The 21,085-nt window shown below is 44.4% G+C and overlaps 1 protein-coding gene across 1 annotated transcript; it reads right to left on the reverse strand.

Annotated features, from left to right (window-relative positions):
• TMEM165 (transmembrane protein 165) lies at nt 1-12,540 on the reverse strand. The gene is made up of 6 exons (XM_084627094.1): nt 12,120-12,540; nt 8,345-8,570; nt 7,509-7,684; nt 6,352-6,534; nt 2,686-2,791; nt 1-885 (listed from the first exon to the last, which is right to left on the reverse strand). Exons 1-6 carry the CDS (start codon nt 12,333-12,335, stop codon nt 809-811), a joined length of 984 nt encoding a protein of 327 aa, XP_084483220.1. The 5' UTR covers nt 12,336-12,540; the 3' UTR covers nt 1-808.
• Between the last annotated feature and the right edge of the window lie 8,545 nt (nt 12,541-21,085).

Consider the following 21,085-nt stretch of genomic DNA (forward strand, 5'->3'; position numbering starts at 1 on the left):
TTATTTCCATTCCCCCATTACACTATTAAAGAAGACATGAACATAACTTATCTGTAAGAATTGCATTATTGTTCAAATTTGAGAATGCAGCATTGTCAAATATTGACTATTTTATTACTATGATGTATATTGTAAATTTTCAACTTAATACAAAAAGGAATTGTTTAGTAAAGAAAATCAGATCTAGCCAGATTGTCTGTTGTTGAAAACAGTACATTGTGAGTCAGCACTTTTGTTGACTTCAGACCAAAGCCCCCTGATTAAGATATTTGCCTTTTTAAATTAATTCTAAACATTTCAATAGGTGGCTCAGTCACTTAATGGCATGGGAGCTGCCCTCAGGTTTCTTAGGCTACCAGGGCATCCTGGAAGTGAAGTGTGAGAGAGTCAATGATTTTCTCCTTAATATTGGAGAAATTTGTAACATCATAATGCCAGTTGGCAAGGCGGCAGCTCATCTTGCCAGATGGATAAGCTCTAGAGCAGACAGCAATAGTGATCACGTGTAACAGAGGAAGGAAGCCTCATGTTTGTGGATGCAGATCCTCAAAACCCATCTGATCGGGTTCAGCAAGCAAGAAAGCCACTCAAATCCTGTGAGGCACCCAACCACCACCTAAATACACCTTGCAAACCAATCTTCATGGCATAGGGTCCATGAATGTGCCAAACTCACTGCTATAGAAGTGCAGTCTCTCATTTTCAGTGCTTGTTTAGCAACAATACTTGTACATTATATACAGCAACACACAAGGACAGACTTGTTGCTCCCGATCCTTGCTCTTTAAAGACAATGAAAAAAAGCTTGTTAAAAACCAGACTCCGGGCTTATAAATAGTGCAGAGAAAGCAAATGCCAAGAAAACAATGCCTCCTATGATTGTCACTGAAAGGCAAAAAAGAAAAAAGTTAGATGTTGTACAGGTAAAAATAGCTTTAAAACAAGTTAAATTCACTTCTACCATGCCTCATGAGGGGTCCATTTTCATGGACTTGACTTCCACACCAATAAATACAGTTCAGAGGTTATTTAAACTGCCTGAACGAGAAGTTATTTCTGGCTCATGCAGCACCCTGCCAAGGTGTGTCTTTTGTCATCCTACTGTCTAGCTGCACTGATGTAAATAAGGATACATTTTGACCCTTAAAATGAAACTTGGTTTTAACTCTATTATACATAAACCAGAATAAAATGCAGCCTGCTCCCCCAGAATTGAGAAGTTTTGGCTGACAGGAGTGAGAAAAAACAACAACCCTACTTTGCTCTACATTAAGGCAAAGGTGAGGTCACAAAGAGCAAATGTTGATGAGAGCCGCTAGCACAGTTCTCCAGATTATACCAGCACCGAAAATCTGACTTCAGAAACATTACAACTACAACTCCAGTGACCAGAGAAATCGTATCATGATGTTTCTCGGCAGCATCGTAAGTCACTATTTGCTGATGAGATACTAACATTTCCTTGGCCAGTGTAAACAGGGGACTATCTAAGTTTCATGAATAGCGTTTACTTTTAAAATGTGTGTACGCTATTGCTGCAGAAATAAAATTTTCTTGATGCGTCTTGTACCTTTTCCGGGGGGCAAGAAAGTACATTTGGAAGAAGCTGTGGCCTGCTTCCAAGATGGGCATATCCCTGTTCGTCAAAACATTATAAAAACAAACACCCTCTATGCACAGCTGATACTCTGAAAAGTAGTTGTTCCACACGTACAATAGCTCTAAAAAACATTGACACACAGCTGGGATTTTTGGATAGCCTAACCCCCTTAATCCCCCTCCTTTGAAAGACCCAGCCTAAACTCCTAGACAGTGGAATCCCTGCTGCTGTTTGCCAGACAGCATACTTTGCGTTTCTTAGATGCTTAAGATTTTCTTCCACCTCCATACCCCAGGAGCTAAATTATGTGCCTCATCTTAATTTATTTTTAAACCCCTGATATTGGAATTCAGTACCCACCTGAAACTCAAATCACAGTAAGAAGAGACTTGTTACATTACCAAACATGATTACGATTGCGCTCCTGGACTAAGTTCCTCCATAGTGCCAACAAGCACTAAGTTGCAAGGAATGCACAATCTCAGCTAGGCTGGTTCTACATGCGGTGGCATGTAGGCTGTGTGTGCAGTGAAAAGTAGGCTGTGTCCACACTGTGGTGTGTAGCTCCACATGTCGTGGATAGACTCTGGCAACAGGGAGGCAGTGTGAAAATAGCAGCGATGGGGGAGGCACTGCTTGGGCAAGTAAAGAACCATGTAGGGTACATACCGCATGGTTCAAGTGTGTCTTCACTTTACTCCCCTACACCATGCTTTGCCACGTACAGTGCTATTTATACCCATGCTGGGGGAACAAGCCATGTATGTATTCTACCTGCTGCTGGAAGAAGTGTGCGGTGTAGATATACCTTGAGAGCTCTCCTCTGCAGGAGGTACAGTCATGTGGAAGTGACAAGTCCTAAAGGCAGCTATAAAAGCCTCCAGTGAGTTTCACAGCGTGACAATCAAAAATTAAGTTAAACACACTGATTTAAGCTCCTTCACATACCTTCTTTAGCATTAAAAAACACTGCCTTTAACTGCACCTCAAGTGCACATACCATCATTTTCATCCTGATGGTCCCTGAAGCCAGCTATAGTTATGTTGAGTATTTCTTTTTTCAGTTAGAATGAGATTTCACTTACCAGTCCTAACAGAAATTTTTTGTGCTATCATCCTTCCTCCAATAACTGCTAACCCAGTGCATAAACAGTGTCCCACTGTTCCTCCCACTGCCACACCGTAGGGATCCTATGCAAACACAAACAATCAACATTAGCACAGTTGAAAACCTACAAGGCTCAAACAGCAGTCTACTAGGAAAAAAATTATGCTTTCCTAGTTTGCTGCAAGGCAAGGTTACCCCAGAGAATATCACCAACCCCCCTGAGGGGTTTTGCATGGCTCAATAGCAGTTGTTTCCTACAATACTGAGGAACAGTCACAAATGAAAAAGACTTAAAATCTGATAAATCAGGAGCAGCCTATTATGGCACTTTTCAACCATCTTTAAGTGGTTTAACACAGACCCAGAATTCACTTTGTTTACCCACCACTGAAAAGCAGCCACCTCTAGGGTGGAGGCCGACAGCTAGCTAGAAGCAAAGCAACACTACACAATTAGAAGAACACTAACTCAAAAGTTAAGAAATGTCAAACTGAAACTGTAAAGAGGAACTTATGGTAGTCAGAGCACATGCTGGTTACCAGAAGTATTTTGTCAAGGTCCACGAGGCCAATGCACCCACTCTAAAGAGGCCACCCAAAGAAGTATGAAATCAGGGGGACTAGGACTGGAAATATAGGTACCAAGTTTTAGCCTAGATGGAAATTGCTATTCTATTCTAGGTTTACCAGCAGTTACAACCGTAACATCACTGGATGAAGTTTTCAACTGCATAAAACCACTTCACAAAGTTGAAGGCTTTAGAGCGGTTATTTTTGTTAAAAAGGTTACTGGAAGGGTAAATAAAAAGACATGACAATTGCTCTGCTATAGAGAATAAACACGGCGGTAACCGTTACATAGCTTCTCGAGGTATCCTCCCCTTCTGTCTTATATTCCCGACTACTGTAAGAAGGTAACTAACAAACCTAGACTGTTTTAACACCAAAAATGACTTGGGGAAATCTTCAAAAGGCAAAAGCAGCAGCTGGGTGCCTGTCATTTGTACTTTTGAAACTTTTTGTACTTCCTCTAGGAAGAAAAGGCGTTAGATCTCTCAACAGAAGGAACAAGAAATGACAGTATTTCTTCCCTACAAGGAATGCATGGGGAGGGGAGGAGGGGAGAGTCTCTAGAAAGCAAAGAGAAGAAAAAGTAAATTCAGGGAAACATCAGACCCAGAAGGGGAGTAGATTGGGTCTAACTAGGCAAGGAGACTAGGACAAGGATTCATGGAGATGTAGAAAGCAACTGATGGGACAAGGAGCCCAGAGTGGGGGAGACAGGTACAGGCAAGGCAAGGGAGAACTGGATTGGGATGAGGAGCCCTAGGTGCAGAAGAGACAAGTCAGGGAAAGGTTGGAGGGGACAAGGCAAAAAGGACTGTGTTCACTAGAGCACACTCCCCTCCAGACTGGAATGGAACCCAAAATTCTTGAGTCTCACCAGTCCTCTGCTGTCAGCAAATCTGTGAAACCCTCTGGCAATATACTTCATACGCAGCTAGTGCTGGTACACAGAAGATGACAACCTACTACTGCTATCAGTTACTCTGCTAGCTCAAGTGGCAGAGGTTTGTGTGGTGTATCTAAAGGCTCCAACCCTGCTAATGACCCATGTGGGTGTCAATGTCATGCTACATGATGGATTTGGTTTTTTTCCAGTTTGTTTTTAAAACCTAGGAAATTGAACATAAAAGTTACTTTTACAATACAGTAAGTTCCAGAGTTAAGCATTCAAAAGTTAGGAATACCAAACTTCAGGTTGCCTGAGACACCTTAATTTAGCATTATGATTATTTTGACAGGTTTCAGAGTAGCAGCCGTGTTAGTCTGTATTCGCAAAAAGAAAAGGAGGACTTGTGCCATCTTAGAGACTAACAAATTTATTTGAGCATAAGTTTCCGTGAGCTACAGCTCACTTCATACATAATCAGTCTAGTTACATGATCACAGGATGCCTGCCTCTTTCAGTGCCCAGAATAGATAGGGTTCACTTAATGAGGGGCTACTCAATATTTTGTTTTCTCCTCATTTTTCAAATACTATCTGAACATATATTTGAACACTCCACACTATTCAAACCGTGATCTGATGACAGAATTCTTAATTTTCTCATGTGCTTTTCTATGGCACTCATCACTATGGTATTGGAGTCCTTTGCAAACATTAACTGACTTACCCTCGCAACACCCCTGTGAGGGAGGAACTATGAGGCAGAGTGTGTATAAGGTCAAAAGTATCCAGTAATTTTGGGTGTCCAACTTGAGACTTCAAGACCTGATTAAACTTAGCATTATATTGCACTTTACATATTCAAACCATAGCTCCCATTGACTTTAGTTGCAGTTGTGAGCACTCAGCACTTCTGCAAATCAGACCCCAGGATCTCAAGATGAGTACCTGGAAAGTTAGAAACACAATTAGTGACCACCTGTGAAAAGTTGTTTAAGCTATTTGTCCAGCATCACACAGGAACTCTGTGCAGAGGCAGGGATAGAACCAAATCTTCCAGGAAATCACTAAATTGCCTTAACCATGAGACCATCCTCTCTCTTCTGGCAGTCCCCTGCCTCATTCACTATACATCTTCCAACTTCTGTAACAAAGGAAGCAAGGGACACGAGACAATAGCTTCCTCCATTACACAAGCTTGCAGGTCTTGGGAGTCTCAAATTGGACACCAAATATTCATGGATACTTCTGATCTTAAACTTTCTGTCTCATAGGGGTGTTGTAAAGATAGTCAGGGTTTGTGAAATACTCATCTCCAGGCCAGATCCATCCTGTGGCCAGGGGCCTGTGGAAAAATAGTATGCAATAATGTAATTAAATACTATCGTAATGCATACGCAGAAAGAGGACAAATTAAGGTTGCACACCGCACCTTTGTTCTGGTAGTTCCTACCACCTTCCGAGTGCTTGATTTTGCAAGCCTACCGTTTGTGTGTGTAATATGAATATATAATAGAAAAGAGAAACGCAACATCTTTCCCTCTCCATTTCCAACAGGCCAGAAGCTTAACTGGATTCCCCTTCTCATTGTCTTTCTTGCTTTAGCAGCACTGTTGATGTCAATCGATAGAAATAGCATTTTAATGCTTATTTTTCAGAGCAGCTCACAATTAATAGTGGTACATATAATAAGAATGCATTTTTGTTTCTTAGAATCCATCAGCTTTGAACAGTTTTAAGGATTGATCAAATTACAAGTTCCTCTTTAAAGCTATAAATAGTTTTAATAGCAATATCTGCTTAGCCTGACATTTTCGAAAAGGTTTCTTAAATGATTGTCATGTTGTTCCAAGCAATAACCATCTCTTATGCTGTACAGCTGGAGAGAGAAACAGCTTTCCAGAAATGACACTTGCAGTCCCAAACCATGCAGCAAACAATATAACTGTATCTTTAGAGGGAGACTGTACAGCAATAGCACCTCAGGTGTTGAGGATGCATAGAAATAACCACACTGCCTTCAGATTCATGCATCCATATGCTCCCAGCATTAATTGGGTATATCTAATAAACTACAAAGAAGAATCTGATGTGCTGATGAAGGATATGCCATCTGTCTCTCCACCTCATCTGCTGCCAATATTAAAAAAAGGACAAAAGAACAGTGGGCATTTTGTATCAATCACACTCACCTCTCTTGCTGCCAGGACTATTGTTGTCAATTGAGAGCGATCACCCCATTCTGCTACGAACGTTAAAGTAAAAGCTTGAACAAAAATTGGAGAAATAAAATGCAGCCACTTCTTCTGAGGTATATTTGTGCCTGTCCCTGTTTCCACATCTCCTGGCCCATTTAACAGTTTCGTTCTCTGGAACTGAAAACGAAAACAAGAAGTCCATCAGAAGAACTGAAATATTATCCAACTATCCCAATGCAAATACTGCTCAAATGTAAACCCAATAATTTAATACCCAGGACAGTTAGACTTTGAACAATAAACTTAGCTGTTGAATATAATGTACTGTCTACCACCAAGGTTACCTACAATTTACATATCTACACTTACTCTTTTCCTCCAGGTTACTGTCTGCCTCAAAGCTGTGCAACTGCACATTTAGACAATCCAAATATTTAGCTCCTACTACAAATGTGCGAAGTAGGCAGAAACATAGGACAAGCATTTTAAAGCAGGAAAAATAGTTTATTTTAGAAAATGATACATAACGAGTTGTTCCGCTATTTTTAATTATACTGAGAAGAAACGGATTGCATTATTATGGTGATAAATGGTGGTGGGAGAGGGGAAGACAGTAAAATTAGTGACAAGAATACTAAATGAAATAAAACTAATGCTCCAGATAAATTGTATTAACTGTATTCTTTACAGCTGCAGTATTCTGCTTACATTACATCCACAAGGACACCTGCAACAACAGTATTACTCTACCTAACGGTTATAAATAAAAGCAGCAGCAATGGTAGCTGTCAACACTCTGGCTGGCAAAGCCCAAGGTGAAAGAGACACATATTTCAAGCATGAATTCTATGAAGAGGCAGTTCACTTCTCTCTCCCACCTCAAAATGTAGCCATATAGCTGAGAATTACAGCCAGCTGTTAAAACAGTCTCCAGGAAATTAGCAGAGGGGGCATTCTGTTATGTGGTCCCATGGTGAAGAGGGACATTTCTGCCTGTTTTCATGTTATTGTTAACCACACATTTGTTGACTCAGACTCATAATACACATGTGTACAGCTGAGCAACCTGCATGCACGCTCTTCCTTAATTGTGCAACTTAACTGGCCTAAGTGTTTCATTAGTCATCACTTCTAGCTACTTTATGACTTACTTCTTCATCTTTTTTCTTGATTTCTGCTTGAACTTCCTCCAGCTCCTCCTGACCCTCATCTGGGCTCATCTTCAAGCCTTCCCGAAGCATTCTGATGCCAAAAATTGCAAACAGTGCAGTTGACGCATAGTATGTGTACACTCGGGGGATAACTGTGGTGGCATAGCCAAATAAAACTGAAAGAAAATAAGTTATGTTATATGTTAAATAATACCAAGATGACCATTGATATTGTTACTATTTGTAAGTGCTGCTCCTTAGCAAAGTTCACTGTTCAGAGACCTATTACAGAACATTCAAACACTTTGTTTTCCTGTATTCTGAACTATAGAGCATCGTATTGGTGGCTATGATAAATTGCTGTGACAGCAGCCTTTGGAGCTGCTCTAACTTACACTGAGGGCAGTACCAGCCCAGAATCCCAGAGATGTCTAAAGTTACTTTCCCCTCCCAGACCCTGGCTACTTTTTCTGAGTACTGCACAGAAAAAGCACCACAGAACCTGGCCCTTAATCTCATTTACACCTACAGAGCAGTATGTAAGCAAAAGTCCAAGAGAGTCCAATTTATATCAATATACATGTTGGGCCCCTCTGTCTTCAGCTAAAGAATGGAGTCATAAGATCCCATTGCATTTACTTTGAAAGGCATAAAATTTAATACTAGAAGAGATGACAAAAAAAGCTGGTAGCTCTTAAAGCTGTATAGAAAAGAATCATTAACAAATCCTGCATACCTGCTGCATTCATTTTCACTTTGGTTAAGATTTAAGAATGACAGACTATATACATACATTTAATCAGTGAATTCTGAGAAAGGCAGCAAAGAATTCTAACCTGATAAGCATGTCATCAGTCCTAAGGCAAGCATGGCACCAGCCATTACAGTCAAACGATTATAACGCATTGCCATGATGGCTGCAATAAAGAAGGTCTTATCCCCCAGCTCTGACACAATGATGACTGATATGGCAGCCACAAAAGCATGAATAAACCCCAAATTAGTTTTATCAGCAGATTCTTCACTGATAAGATGAACTGGAGGAACTGGCGTGGGCCATTTCTGTAAAAGAAGAAAATGATTGCTTAAGATTGAACATTTAACTCCCAAAAGAATTCAACTCTAGTTTTCTCCTACTGCAAACCATTATGGTCTCATACCTTTTATTAGAATATTTTCAAGAAGGATTATTGAAGTTTTCCTTCCATCAGAACCTTTTAACTACAACTGACTGCCACCCATCTGGGACTATAGTGATCAGTCATTAACCTATGATATCCTGCTATGATTAATAATGAAATACCTTTGTACAGATTATATTACTTAGGTACAGCGATCACTATCACAGTAAATGAAGGTACACTCAAGTCACTGCAATACTGCAATTTACAATACATGGCTCTTCCTAATATTTTGGCAGTTCAGTGAAGCAAGCAGTTTTCGAGTTACTGTATTACATCTAATACTTAAGCATCCATAGTATTTTAGCACAAGGGTAAAGCTTCTTAACATTTAAGCACAATCAGGTATAGCTTTCTTCTCTTCCTTCCAAAATTCTATTATATATGCCACAGTGAAGTTTGATACAAGTGTTATTTTACTGCCATCATAAGTGCAGTGCCCTATTTTTGAAAGAATAAAGAGATTTCTAGTGAGCTCATGCACACTATTTCCCTTGCGCAGACCACTTGAGATTTCACTAATAAAAGAAATCTGAATTTTGCAAAAAAAAAAAAAAAAAAAAAAAAAGAGAGCCAGAACATAGAAGTTAAAACATACAGTGAAGTAAATAAAAAGTTGTTCACATTTCAGCAAAAAGCTGGTTAGAACGGTCAGTTTTAATGCATCAATCGTGACAGACTACACTACATTTAATAAATAAAAGTGGTTAATCATCTTTTCCAGAACCAAGTCTTTCTAATCTCCCTTAAAATCCTGCACACAGCCATTTACATTTAAAGCTCATGCTTCACACTGTAGGGACTAAAAAGCACACATTACTAATACTTTCACCAACTGGTTGGCAGCTAGAACCAGCCGACCGAACCAAGAACCGTGAAGTTATCTAAACAAGTTTGAATGTTACAACATTTAAGACATTAATCCTAATTTTCAGAATTGAAAGATATTAAAAGCTAGTAATGAGTTTCAATTTAAGGCAAAATATGCTTTCCTTTTGTTTATGTCAAGGGCTGGAGAAGTCAGTTCCCCATTCACTAGCATGTAAGCAAACAAGCTGTCATCAGATGAATGCTTTCAGACTAAGGGTACGTCTTCACTACCCGCATCGATCTATCAGGGATCAATTTATCATGTCTCATCTAGATGCAATAAATCGATCCTCGAATCAACGCCTGTACTCCACCTCGGCAGGAGAAGTAAGCGGGGGAGCCGCAGCGGCCGACTCACCACCATGAGGACAGCCAGGTAAGTCGAACTAAGATATGCAACTTCAGCTATGCTACTTAGGTAGCTGAAGTTGAAGTATCTTAGTTCGAACCCCACCCCAGTGTAGCCCAGGCCTAAGTTATCTTACTTTTTGTGGTCATGTTTTGCTGTTCATTTTGTCAAATGCCAAATCCCCAGCTCAATGTTCCATGTTAGGTAGACCAATTTCTAGCAAATAAAATTCCACCCATATTCATCCCTCCGCTCCAGCCTACAAGCTCCTTTGTTGCATCTCATGATCATCCCATTCTGGGGTTTCAGCCATCACTTGTCAACTCGTACAGAAAGAGCTATAGCAGAAATAGTCCCAACACTCAAATGAACTATGGTGAACATAAAGTACCTAATTCTTTAGAGTGATGCATTAACAAATTTAACTTGAATATCAAGATTAAGGAGTCAAGTTTTGTTGGCTAAAGGTTCAAGTTTCTTGCACACTGTTTCGCTCTTTGCATACTGTACGTGCCTCCGCCTGTCCGCCCAACATACCAATGAATATGAAGTCAACAACTGGAGGTGGAGACAAGGAGCAAAGAGAAATTTTTCCGGAGTTAAAGAAAATGTTTACCAGCAACATACTTAGCATTATTTAGATTGCTATAATGTCCAAAATATACTAGACACTTCCTGAACACTGCCCTAATCTCTGTCCTCAAGACAATCCAGTTCAAGGTATTTAGGGAGATTTTCAGAGGCACAAATAGGAGTTAGGCACCTAACTGCTCTTTGTGCCATTGAAAGTCTCCCCTTTCAGCAGTAAATGTTGACAAACCTAACAGTTTATATCCCTGTACAGATTCAGGTGTTCCTTAAGGACAGATTAGCTTTACCTCAATAACCTATTCCTTCTTAGGCTTCAAGATTCCCATAAGAGTTGCTTTAAAAAAACAAAGCAAACCACTGCTGTTCAGCCAGATGGAAATTACCACCTTTCCATTTCTGAAAGCATTACTGTATAGTCAGAGAGACTTGATAAGTCTGGGAAAGAATAAGAGGACAGATGATTGTGATAACAAGCCATGACCGGAGGTCTGGGTCTGAAGTGACTCCTCAACAAGCTGTAGATGAAATCTTCATTAGCTCTTGCAGGCCTTTGGGGAAAAGTCTGGCTTTAAACTTTATTAGCCTAGGAATACAATAAAGACAGTATTTTTCCATTCATTTTTCATTCCTCACTAGCATTTATTCCTGTCTTCCCAAACTCTTCACCTCTATCCACTTTGCTGCATCAACTGTTTTCCTCTTGCAGTTTGGTCTTGCTCCTTCGCCTTCCTCTCTGCATTTTAGCCTACACTGTTCATATTCTCTCTGCTTTCCCCTTTCTTCTGCCCTCACAGTGTCAAGTATAGAAATACTAAGTGGCTTCTATAGTTCCTCCTAAATCACATGGTCAAAGTAAGTACTCACTAAGGAGTACTGTCCTTGATTAACTGATGGTCGGTATTAAATGATCCAGAACACGTGGAATAAACATGACACATTTCAATAGTTAAAGTATAAGACGCTAGTACGTTTGCATGAATGACTTCCCCTTTGTTGTTCATTTGTAGCCATTAGAACTTTGCTTCAACATACATGCTGGGATCTAGTTAGCCAGCCTATCGCTTCAGGAAGGTGAGCCATCTTTATTCAGAGAGGAACAAAATCCACTTTTAATTCAGTGCCGTGCACAGGGTATCAATTTAAAATTGCACAATCTTCTCTGTCCATTGCCGGACTCCCCACTGCCGTCAGAAAGGCCAAGGGAATACAGCCCTTTACGCTGCAATTAAGTTTAATCACGTGTTATTAGTTAGGTATTCTATTAAGCAAGGTTAACTTGGCAGCCACATGGGCTAAACGCCTTTTTCCTTTAGATTAAAGCTTGGATGCTGCAGAACCACCCTAGGACACATACCCAAGAGCGCTCAGCAGGCGGGGGAGGCGACACCAAGCCACGGCAGGCTGGAGACACCCGACACTCGCCCCCAGGCCGGGGGTCTGCCCCCGCCGCCCACCCCGAACTCATCCACCCCGTGCCGGGTGCTGTGCGACAGGCGGCCCGAGGTCTCCCCAGCCAGCACCGCCCAGGACGCTGCCGTAGGGCTCCGGGCGGCGGCCTCCGGGCACCGAGGAGAGGGAGCGGGGGGCACCCTCTCCCCACTCACACGGCCCCCGCCTCACCTCGGCCCGGGCCGGATCTAGCCCCTGCACCGCGGGCTGCGGCTGCTGCTGCTGTGGCGGCGCCGGCGGCTCCTTGTTCCTGCCGGTCTCTTCCTCCGGGGCGGCGCGCAGCCCGGCGGGCGCGGCCAGGAGCATCAGCAACAGCAGCGCGGCGGCCCGGCAGGACGCTCGGCCCCCCGCTGCCTCCGGGCCCCGCCGGCCGCCCCCCGGCTCCATCCCGGCCTGCGACTCGCGGAGCGGCCCCAGCTCGACCTGACCCCGCGGCGGAAACCTAGCGGCGCCGCGCCATGGCCGTTCCGGGTGAGGACGGGCCGATCCCCGCAGCCGCCTCAACCGCCTCCCGCAGCGGCCGCCACCAAGTCCCAGCGCGCGGGCGGAGGAAGGGCAGGAAGGGCTCCCGACAGAAGCGCCGCCTCCAGCGCGCCGAGCAACCGAACGCGCCCCCACCTGTCCGCCCGGCTTCCTGCAGCTGCTCCCCTGATTGGCTGCGATCGCCCTCACGACGTGCTAGCGTCAGAGCGCGGAGCTGACAGGTTAGGCTGAGCCACGCTGCTCCACTTTTAGGCTAAGGCGGAAGCGGTGTTATCTGAGACGTGCGATCTTGTGACGCCCCAATGTCCCGCCCCCTTCCTCCAGTGTCTGCCTGTGGAAGCTTGACGTGTCCTTCCCATGAGCCTGCTGCCCTAGCAACGCGCTGCCCAGCCCTTGTGCCCCGTGCGAAGGGAGTGGGAGGCGCAAAGGAGCGAGGCTCCCGAGCGCTGGCACCCGCCGCGCGGCGCGTTACAGCCCCTCGCGCGGGGCCCGCGGGGCTCGCTGGGCGGGAGGCCGCTCGGAGAGCAGCGCGGGCCGCGCGGGAGTCACCGCCGCGAGCGGCCGGGGGAGGAAGCCGGCTTTGTAGGGAGTTCGGACTCCCAGCGCGGGGGGGCGAGGGCGGGAGGCAGGCGCCCCGGGTCAAGGCAGCTCATGGCCCCGCTGCAGGTGCCGCTCCACCTAGCTAGGGCGAGCTGGCTCCATAGCTCGGGGGTTAGGACATTGGCTTCATAAACCGGGGCTCGCAAGGCCAAGCTGCCTGAGCAGCGCTTTCTGGCTGGGGCTCTTAGTGGCTCCCTGACTGACCCTCGCTCCCATCCCTGTTTCCTCATTTGTTGCCCCCCACAATTGCAGGGTGGGGGGAAGAGTCAGTAGGTGTGCATGGCCCGGCAGCTGCAGCCAGTGCTGCTGGAACCACCAAGAGCATTCGAGGGACCAGCCGGGAGCTGTCGGGTGCCTTAGTGTTAACAGCATCCCAGGCAGCCAAGTACAAATGCACTCCGTTTATAGGAATTACTGATATAAGAATCAGCCACATACAGTGATCAAAACCACTGGGACAAAATCATACCTGTACTAACCATGCTAAAATATTCCGATTGTAAGAATCAAGCAGTCCACTTATAAGGATCATTTTGAGGCAAACTGACTACTTGGAATACAATAATCAAGTGCAATGACACGTAATAAGCTAATAAAGCTGTTTTGAATTTGATGACATCTTGCATTACTAGGCATGTAGCATGTCTGAAGTATAATCCCAGTGTAGAAACAAGATGTGCCATTTATGTGTGAGTCAACATGGCAGGAAAAAGAAAGATGCTTTTTGTAGATGAAAAATGCCACCTTCTGGAGTCCTACAATAGTCTTCCCAAAACCAGCCAAAGAGAAGCAGCGCAGAAATTGGGAATTCCACAACCTGCATTGTCTAAGATTCTCAAAGCCAGGGAGAGCATCATACAAAATGAAGGAGACAGAAAAAGAATGAGGTCAGGCAAGGAACCTGGGGTTGAGGTGGCCCTTATAAAATGGATCAGAGATGCCAGAGAGAGATATACCCCCTAAATGGACCATTGGTGATGCAAAAAGCAGAAGAACTGGAAGCAGCCCTGGGCGTTCCTGACTTCAAGGCCAACACTGGCTGATTTGAGCTCTTTAATAAAACAAGAGGGGATTGTTTTTAAGAAAATACCTGGAGAAGCCAAAGATGCAGACATTAGGGTACATGAAGAATGGTTAGAAAACGAGTAGATTGAAACAAGACAGGACTTTGCTAAAAAAGACATTTGGAATGCAGATGAAAGTAGAATTTACTTACAAGCCCTGTCTGATGGCACACTCATCTTTAAATCAGACAATAAAAGAGGAGGAAAGAAGTCTAAAGAAAGAATTACTGCTCAGTTCACTGGTTCCATGATGGGTATGAAAAGACCTCATCACCAGGAAAAGTCAAAATCTACAGTGTTTGAAAAAATGTGAGACATCTTGCAGCCGCTATCCTGCCAATGCATCTGCTTGGATGACAGGTATCTAGTGGCTGAATGACTGGGATCAAAATTTGGGCCAGGAAAGGAGAAAGATTTTGCTACTCGTGGACAACTGCATAGCCCACATGATGAAAGATGTAGCACTGAGGAATATCCAACTTGAATTTCCTCCCACAGACCACAACTTCTATCCTTCAGCTATGTGATCAGGGAATGATCAGAACTGCCAAGTTGTACTTTCGCAAGCAAATGGCTCTCAGGGTCAGCAGGTTTGTATAATTTTTGATGGAGCCCAGAACGGGTCCAAGTCCTGTCCCCCCGCCACACACACACACACACACACACCTGCCTAAGGCTCTGGGAGGGAGTTTGGGGTGCAGGCTCTGGACTGGGGCAGGGGATTGGGATGCAGGAGGGGTGTGGGGTGCAGGCTCTGGGAGAGAGTTTGGGTGTGGGAGGGGTGCAGGCTCTGGAAGGGGGTTTGGGTGCAGGCTCTAAGCTGGGACAGAGGGTTAGGGTGCGGGAGGAGGTGCTGGGGGTGGGCCTGGGTCAGGGATGAGGAGTTTGGTGTGCAGCAGGCAGGCTGCCCTAGGGCTGGGGCAGGGAGCCAGAGAGGAGGCTTCTCCCCAACCCTGCCCGGCACGACACTCACCCAACCCCCGCCCCGGCTGTTGCTCAGAAGGTCCAGCCAGGATAAGCCCCCCACCACCACCACCATCAGAGTTGCTGCCATGCGCCTCCTCCCTCCACACGTGCAGCGGCCGCCTCAGCCTACCCCCGGTGCCGCTCCCTTGTAGCTGGCAGCGGACGGCAAGGGAGTGCAGCACGGAGCTGCAGGGGGCAGCCGCCCACTGCCCAGGGCAGGCAGGGACGCTTAAGGGCGGCAGGTGGGGCCGGGGGATACTTGGGGGAGGTGCGCAGAGGTGGCAGCAGGGCCGAGGGAGAGACCTGGCCCCGAACATTGGTGGAGCTGGGTCCCCCAGGTCCTGAATTTGGTGGAGCCCAGGCACCATGGGCTCATACAACTCACCACCCCTGCACTGGGTGTTGCACCACATTGATGATGAGAACAGCAAAGCCACTGCTGTGGAAATTGCCAGGAAGATCAGTCTTTTAGATCAGTGGTTTTCAAAGTGTGGGTTGCAGCAGCGCTGGTCAGCACCGCCGACCGGGCCATTAAAAGTCCCGTCGGCAGTACGGCCCGGCTAAGGCAGGTTAGTCCTTACTTGTTACAATACTGCGCTGCGCCCCGGAAGCAGCCAACAGCAGGTCCGGCTCCTAGGCGGGGGCCATAGAGCTCTGCATCTGCCCTGAGCACTAGCTCTGCACTGGGGAGGTGGTGCCTGCAGGTGAGACCCACATGGAACCACTTGCATGCTTCTGGCTAGGAGCCAGACCTGCTGCTGGCTTCTTCCAGGGTGCAGCATGGTCCCCGGTGCCAGGACATGGAGGAAGCCTGCCTTAGCACCCCCACTGCGCCGCTGAGCGGGAGCCACCTGAGGTATGGCCACGCCCCAACCCTTTGCCCCAGCCTCTCCCACACCCCAAACCTCTCATCCCCAGCTCCGTTGGGTCACGAACATCAACAATTTTCTTCAACTGGGTCGCCACAAAAAAAAAGTTTGAAAACCACTGTTTTCGATGCCAGTCTAGTGCTTGCAAATGCCTAGACTGACATCAATGCTTGAACAATCTGCAATTGCTGGAAAAAAAGGAAGTCTGGTCATACCACCCATAGAGGAAGCAATTGTTGTTGATCCACCAAGAGAAGAGTGGATAGGCATCAATGACAATGCTTTTGTTATACAACCTGTCTCTGATGGGGACATGGTGACTGAGGTCAGAGACCAGGTTGAAGGGAAACCTGAAAACGATGCAGAGGTGGACTCTGATGGTGAAGAGGTAATCGTTCCAACCTTGACCCAGATGAAGGATGCGATGAAAACTTTGACAAATGGCCTATTATACAGGGGCTTCGATGCTTTTAACCTCCTACATTGCATTGAAAAGGAAGTTAACAATGTTGTGGATTGTGCAATGATCCAGGGAACACTGGACAAGTTTGTAACTAGTGATCATGCCACTGCATTGTGCATTCACGCTGCCAGACGTGCCACTCTGGTGACAGATGGTGACACTAAAATAAATATTAATGAGTCAATACTGTTAATTTATATTTATGCTACAAAAGTCTGTGTAATGCACTTTCATATATTATGTTTGTTGCAGTTTATATGAGAGATTTTAAAATTTGTATCTTTATTGTAAGAGGTTATATAGTTCCACTAACTCGCACTTTGTGTAAAATTGTAACATGCTGTACAGTATTAATAATTGCCTTGAATAAAAACACCAGCTAAATAATTGGATAATAAAAATAATTAATAGCCTGTTGCTCAGTTAGAAGGTTGGTATGGTTTTGTTCCATGTTGAGTATGTTTAAAGTCTAAATAATTATGGTAAATGAGATGTTTCTCAATTGAATAAAAAGAGCTAGTTTAAAAAGTAACGGTCAATTTCATCCATTCTTTGCAATTCTGCATGTAAGAATCAACCACTTATAAGAATCAAATCATCCAGGATGGATGTGATTCTTATAAAAGGAGTACACTGTGTGACGGGTTGGACCCCCGGAGGTGTCACCTGGTGTGCTGGGACACCACTGAGTCAGACTATTCTGACAGCCTGGGCGCCTTTTTAGCTGGTCTTGCTGGGCTACGCTCTCCAGCCTTTTCCAGCCAAGCACACAGGCAGGGCCACACCCAGCTGCAGAGAGAGAGAGAGAGAGATCCACTCTGAGAAGGCTCAGCTTAAGGGGCTTGCTACAGCACCCAGATGTCTACCCGCCATTGGAGTACAAACCCAAAATTATATGGAATTCACCTCTTCCCTCAATGTGAAAGAGGGTATACACAACTTCTGCCCTCCCCCCGTTAGAAATCACATAAACTGGGTTATATTGTAAACCAGAAATGTATTAACTATAACAGGTGTATTTTAAGTAGTTAAGGAGGTAGCAGACAGAACAAGGCAGATTACTAAAAATAAAACAGCATGCAAATTAAGCTTAATACACTTAATACATGCTAGATTTCAGAGTAACAGCCGTGTTTAGTCTGTATTTGCAAAAAGAAAAGGAGTACTTCTGGCACCTTAGAGACTAACCAATTTATTTGAGCATAAGCTTTCGTGAGCTACAGCTCACTTCATCGGATGCATGCTGTGGAAAGTAAAGATGATGTTTTTATACACACAAACCAGGAAAAAATGGGAGATTGATCACTTTACATAAGCTATTACCAGCAAGAGAGTGGGGTGGGGGGAGAGAAAACCTTTTGTAGTGATAATCACCCATTTTTTCATGGTTTGTGTGTAAAAAATGTCTTCTGTACTTTCCACAGTATGCATCCAATGAAGTGAGCTGTAGTTCACGAAAGCTTATGCTCAAATAAATTGGTTAGTCTCTAAGGTGCCACAAGTACTCCTTTTCTTAATACATGCTGGTTGCATGTAAGTTCTCACCCTAAATATGGCTCTAATAATCTTCTTCACAGGCCAGATGCCCTTCCAGCCTGGGCCCAGTTGTAACCATGCCTCACTGGGTCACAAATGAGGATACCAGATTCAGGACGAATTGCTGAGAAATAGGGCAGATACATCCCAAGACAGGTGGCTAATCTCCCACAGGATACACCAAACTAGAAACAAAAGTAAACTTCTGTTTCACCACATTGGCTGACAAGAAAACATAAATGCAGTTTCCTCAGGCATTCCATTTCTTAGAACACCACCAAAAACACTGGATTCAGAAATGAGTGGTTCTTTACAACCAGTCTCATCAAATAATAGGTTCTTCTGATCCCAAAGGACCAGCCACACACCCAGGTCAATATATAACTTAGATCTTACCCAAAAATCACGCTGATGCCAATCTTTAGTATCTCAAAACTAAAGGTTTATTCATAAAAAGAAAGGTAGGTGAGAGTTAGAATTGGTTAAAGGAATCAATTACATACAGTAATGGCAAAGTGCTTGGGTCAGGCTTGTAGCAGCGATGGAATAAACTGCTGGCTTAAGTCAAGTCTCTGGAGTACATCCACAGCTTGGATGGGTCATTCAGTCCTTTGTTCAGAGCTTCAGTTTGTAGCAAAGTTCCTCCAAAGGTAAGAAGCAGGATTGAAGACAAAATGGAGAAGATGCAGCTGCCTTTTATAGTCTTTTGCCATGCGGCTTGTGCTTCCTTGTTTCAAACACAAACTGCCCAGCACATGGCTCGGAAGCCTTTTCTGTCCATAGACATGTCCATGCATGCCTTGCTGAGTCATTAGGTGTATCCCAAAAAGAAAAGGAGGACTTGTGGCACCTTAGAGACTAACCAATTTATTAGAGCATAAGCTTTTGTGAGCTACAGCTCACTTCCTCAGATGCATATCGTGGAAACTGCAGCAGGCTTTATATATACACAGAGAATATGAAACAATACCTATTCCCACCCCACTGTCCTGCTGGTAATAGCTTATCTAAAGTGATTTCCAGCACAAATCCAGGTTTTCTCACCCTCCACCCCCCCACACAAATTCACTCTCCTGCTGGTGATAGCCCATCCAAAGTGACAACTCTTTACACAATGTGCATGACAATCAAGCTGGGCTATTTCCTGCATAAATCCAGGTTCTCACATCCCCCCACCCCCATACACACAGAAACTCACTCCCCTGACTTCTCTCAATGGATCAGTCGTATAGCTGATGGTCCTTAATGGGCCATCAAGCAGGCTAGGCAGTGCTGATGCCCAAACTGTGTGGGGGGTGTCACCCAGAAGCACAGTACAAATGTTGTAATACAGATATGGATACATATCTATACCCCAAAATACAAATGTGATACAAAAACAAATGAGATTATAATATTTGGCAAACTATAACATTTTTGCAGATATATTACATGGCATATCTGTAACCACTGATTGCAATTTTATAATATTAATATTCATAATATACTCAAGTGTCCCCCAGAATCCATACAGCGTCACACCCCCCACGCAAAATTGATGCAGAAAAGGGTGTCCCTAGACACTGCTGAATGCATCACAAGAATTTTCCATTCTAGGTCCTATATTATTACAAGTTCAGTTTATATCACAAGTATCAAGTTGCAGTGGGGGAGGTTTAGATTGGATATTAGGAAAAATTTTTTCACTAAGAGGGTGGTGAAACACTGGAATGCGTTACCTAGGGAGGTGGTAGAATCTCCTTCCTTAGAGGTTTTTAAGGTCAGGCTTGACAAAGCCCTGGCTGGGATGATTTAACTGGGAATTGGTCCTGCTTCGAGCAGGGGGTTGGACTAGATGACCTTCTGGGGTCCCTTCCAACCCTGATATTCTATGATTCTATGATTAGTGTACAACAGAAATAGTTTATCAAAATCATGTCTGACTGACTAAATCAGGCTCCTTGTATACAGCTACCTTCATTTTCTGAAAATATTCTCTCTCTGATGTTACATTAATGTAGACATTAATGCTCTCAAGGGTATAATTACCTTGGCATTTAGCCATGACAGCAATGTGGCAGTGTGCCTCAGTTTCCCTCTATATACAGCAGACATTTGTAAAGGTTTCTCTGCTGTGACAAGTTTCACAATTGCTTACAGGTATCAGCTGTAACATTTCACTATCATAAAGCTCTCTAGCATACCATGTGTTTTTAGGTATTATTCCCAATATATTTACAGACTTTGTATCAAAGTCATACACATTGTACCTTTTACTAGGGTTAACATCAAAATCAAATACATTAGAAGGCTAAACCTTAACAGTAACACCAAATTTGTTAAAAGTCAGTGTTTGTAAGGATCTTGGTCATACAATGCCTCTTGTCTCACTCAATTCCTGGGCTGGCCAAGTGTGTCCTCATTGCTACCAGCTATGAGGCAAATCTTCCCCCTCCCTTGTCAGCCAGGTAGATTGTATCAACCCAGAGACTAGCTTTCAAATTGTCATCTGCTAACAATTTCAAGGCTGGACCCTCATTCTTCCCTTCAGCAGGATTGGGTCCTTCACCCTACCCCCGGACCTTTCTCCTAGAAGGTTGGAAACTGAAACTAAACTGGGAGGAGTGGTAGATACGCTGGAGGGGAGGGATAGGATACAGAAAGACCTAGACAAATTGGAAGATTGGGCCAAAAGAAATCTGATGAGGTTCAATAAGGATAAGTGCAGGGTCCTGCACTTAGGACGGAAGAACCCAATGCACAGCTACAGACTAGGGACCGAATGGCTAGGCAGCAGTTCTGCGGAAAAGGACCTAGGGGTGACAGTGGACGAGAAGCTGGATATGAGTCAGCAGTGTGTCCTTGTTGCCAAGAAGGCCAATGGCATTTTGGGATGTATAAGTAGGGGCATAGTGAGCAGATCGAGGGACGTGATCGTTCCCCTCTATTCGACATTGGTGAGGCCTCATCTGGAGTACTGTGTCCAGTTTTGGGCCCCACACTTCAAGAAGGATGTGGATAAATTGGAGAGAGTCCAGCAAAGGGCAACAAAAATGATTAGGGGACTGGAACACATGAGTTATGAGGAGAGGCTGAGGGAGCTGGGATTGTTTAGCCTGCAGAAGAGAAGAATGAGGGGGGATTTGATAGCTGCTTTCAACTACCTGAAAGGGGGTT

The sequence above is a fragment of the Lepidochelys olivacea genome (assembly GCF_965140295.1).
Source record: "Lepidochelys olivacea isolate rLepOli2 genome assembly, chromosome: 4".
NCBI lineage: Eukaryota > Metazoa > Chordata > Testudines > Cheloniidae > Lepidochelys > Lepidochelys olivacea.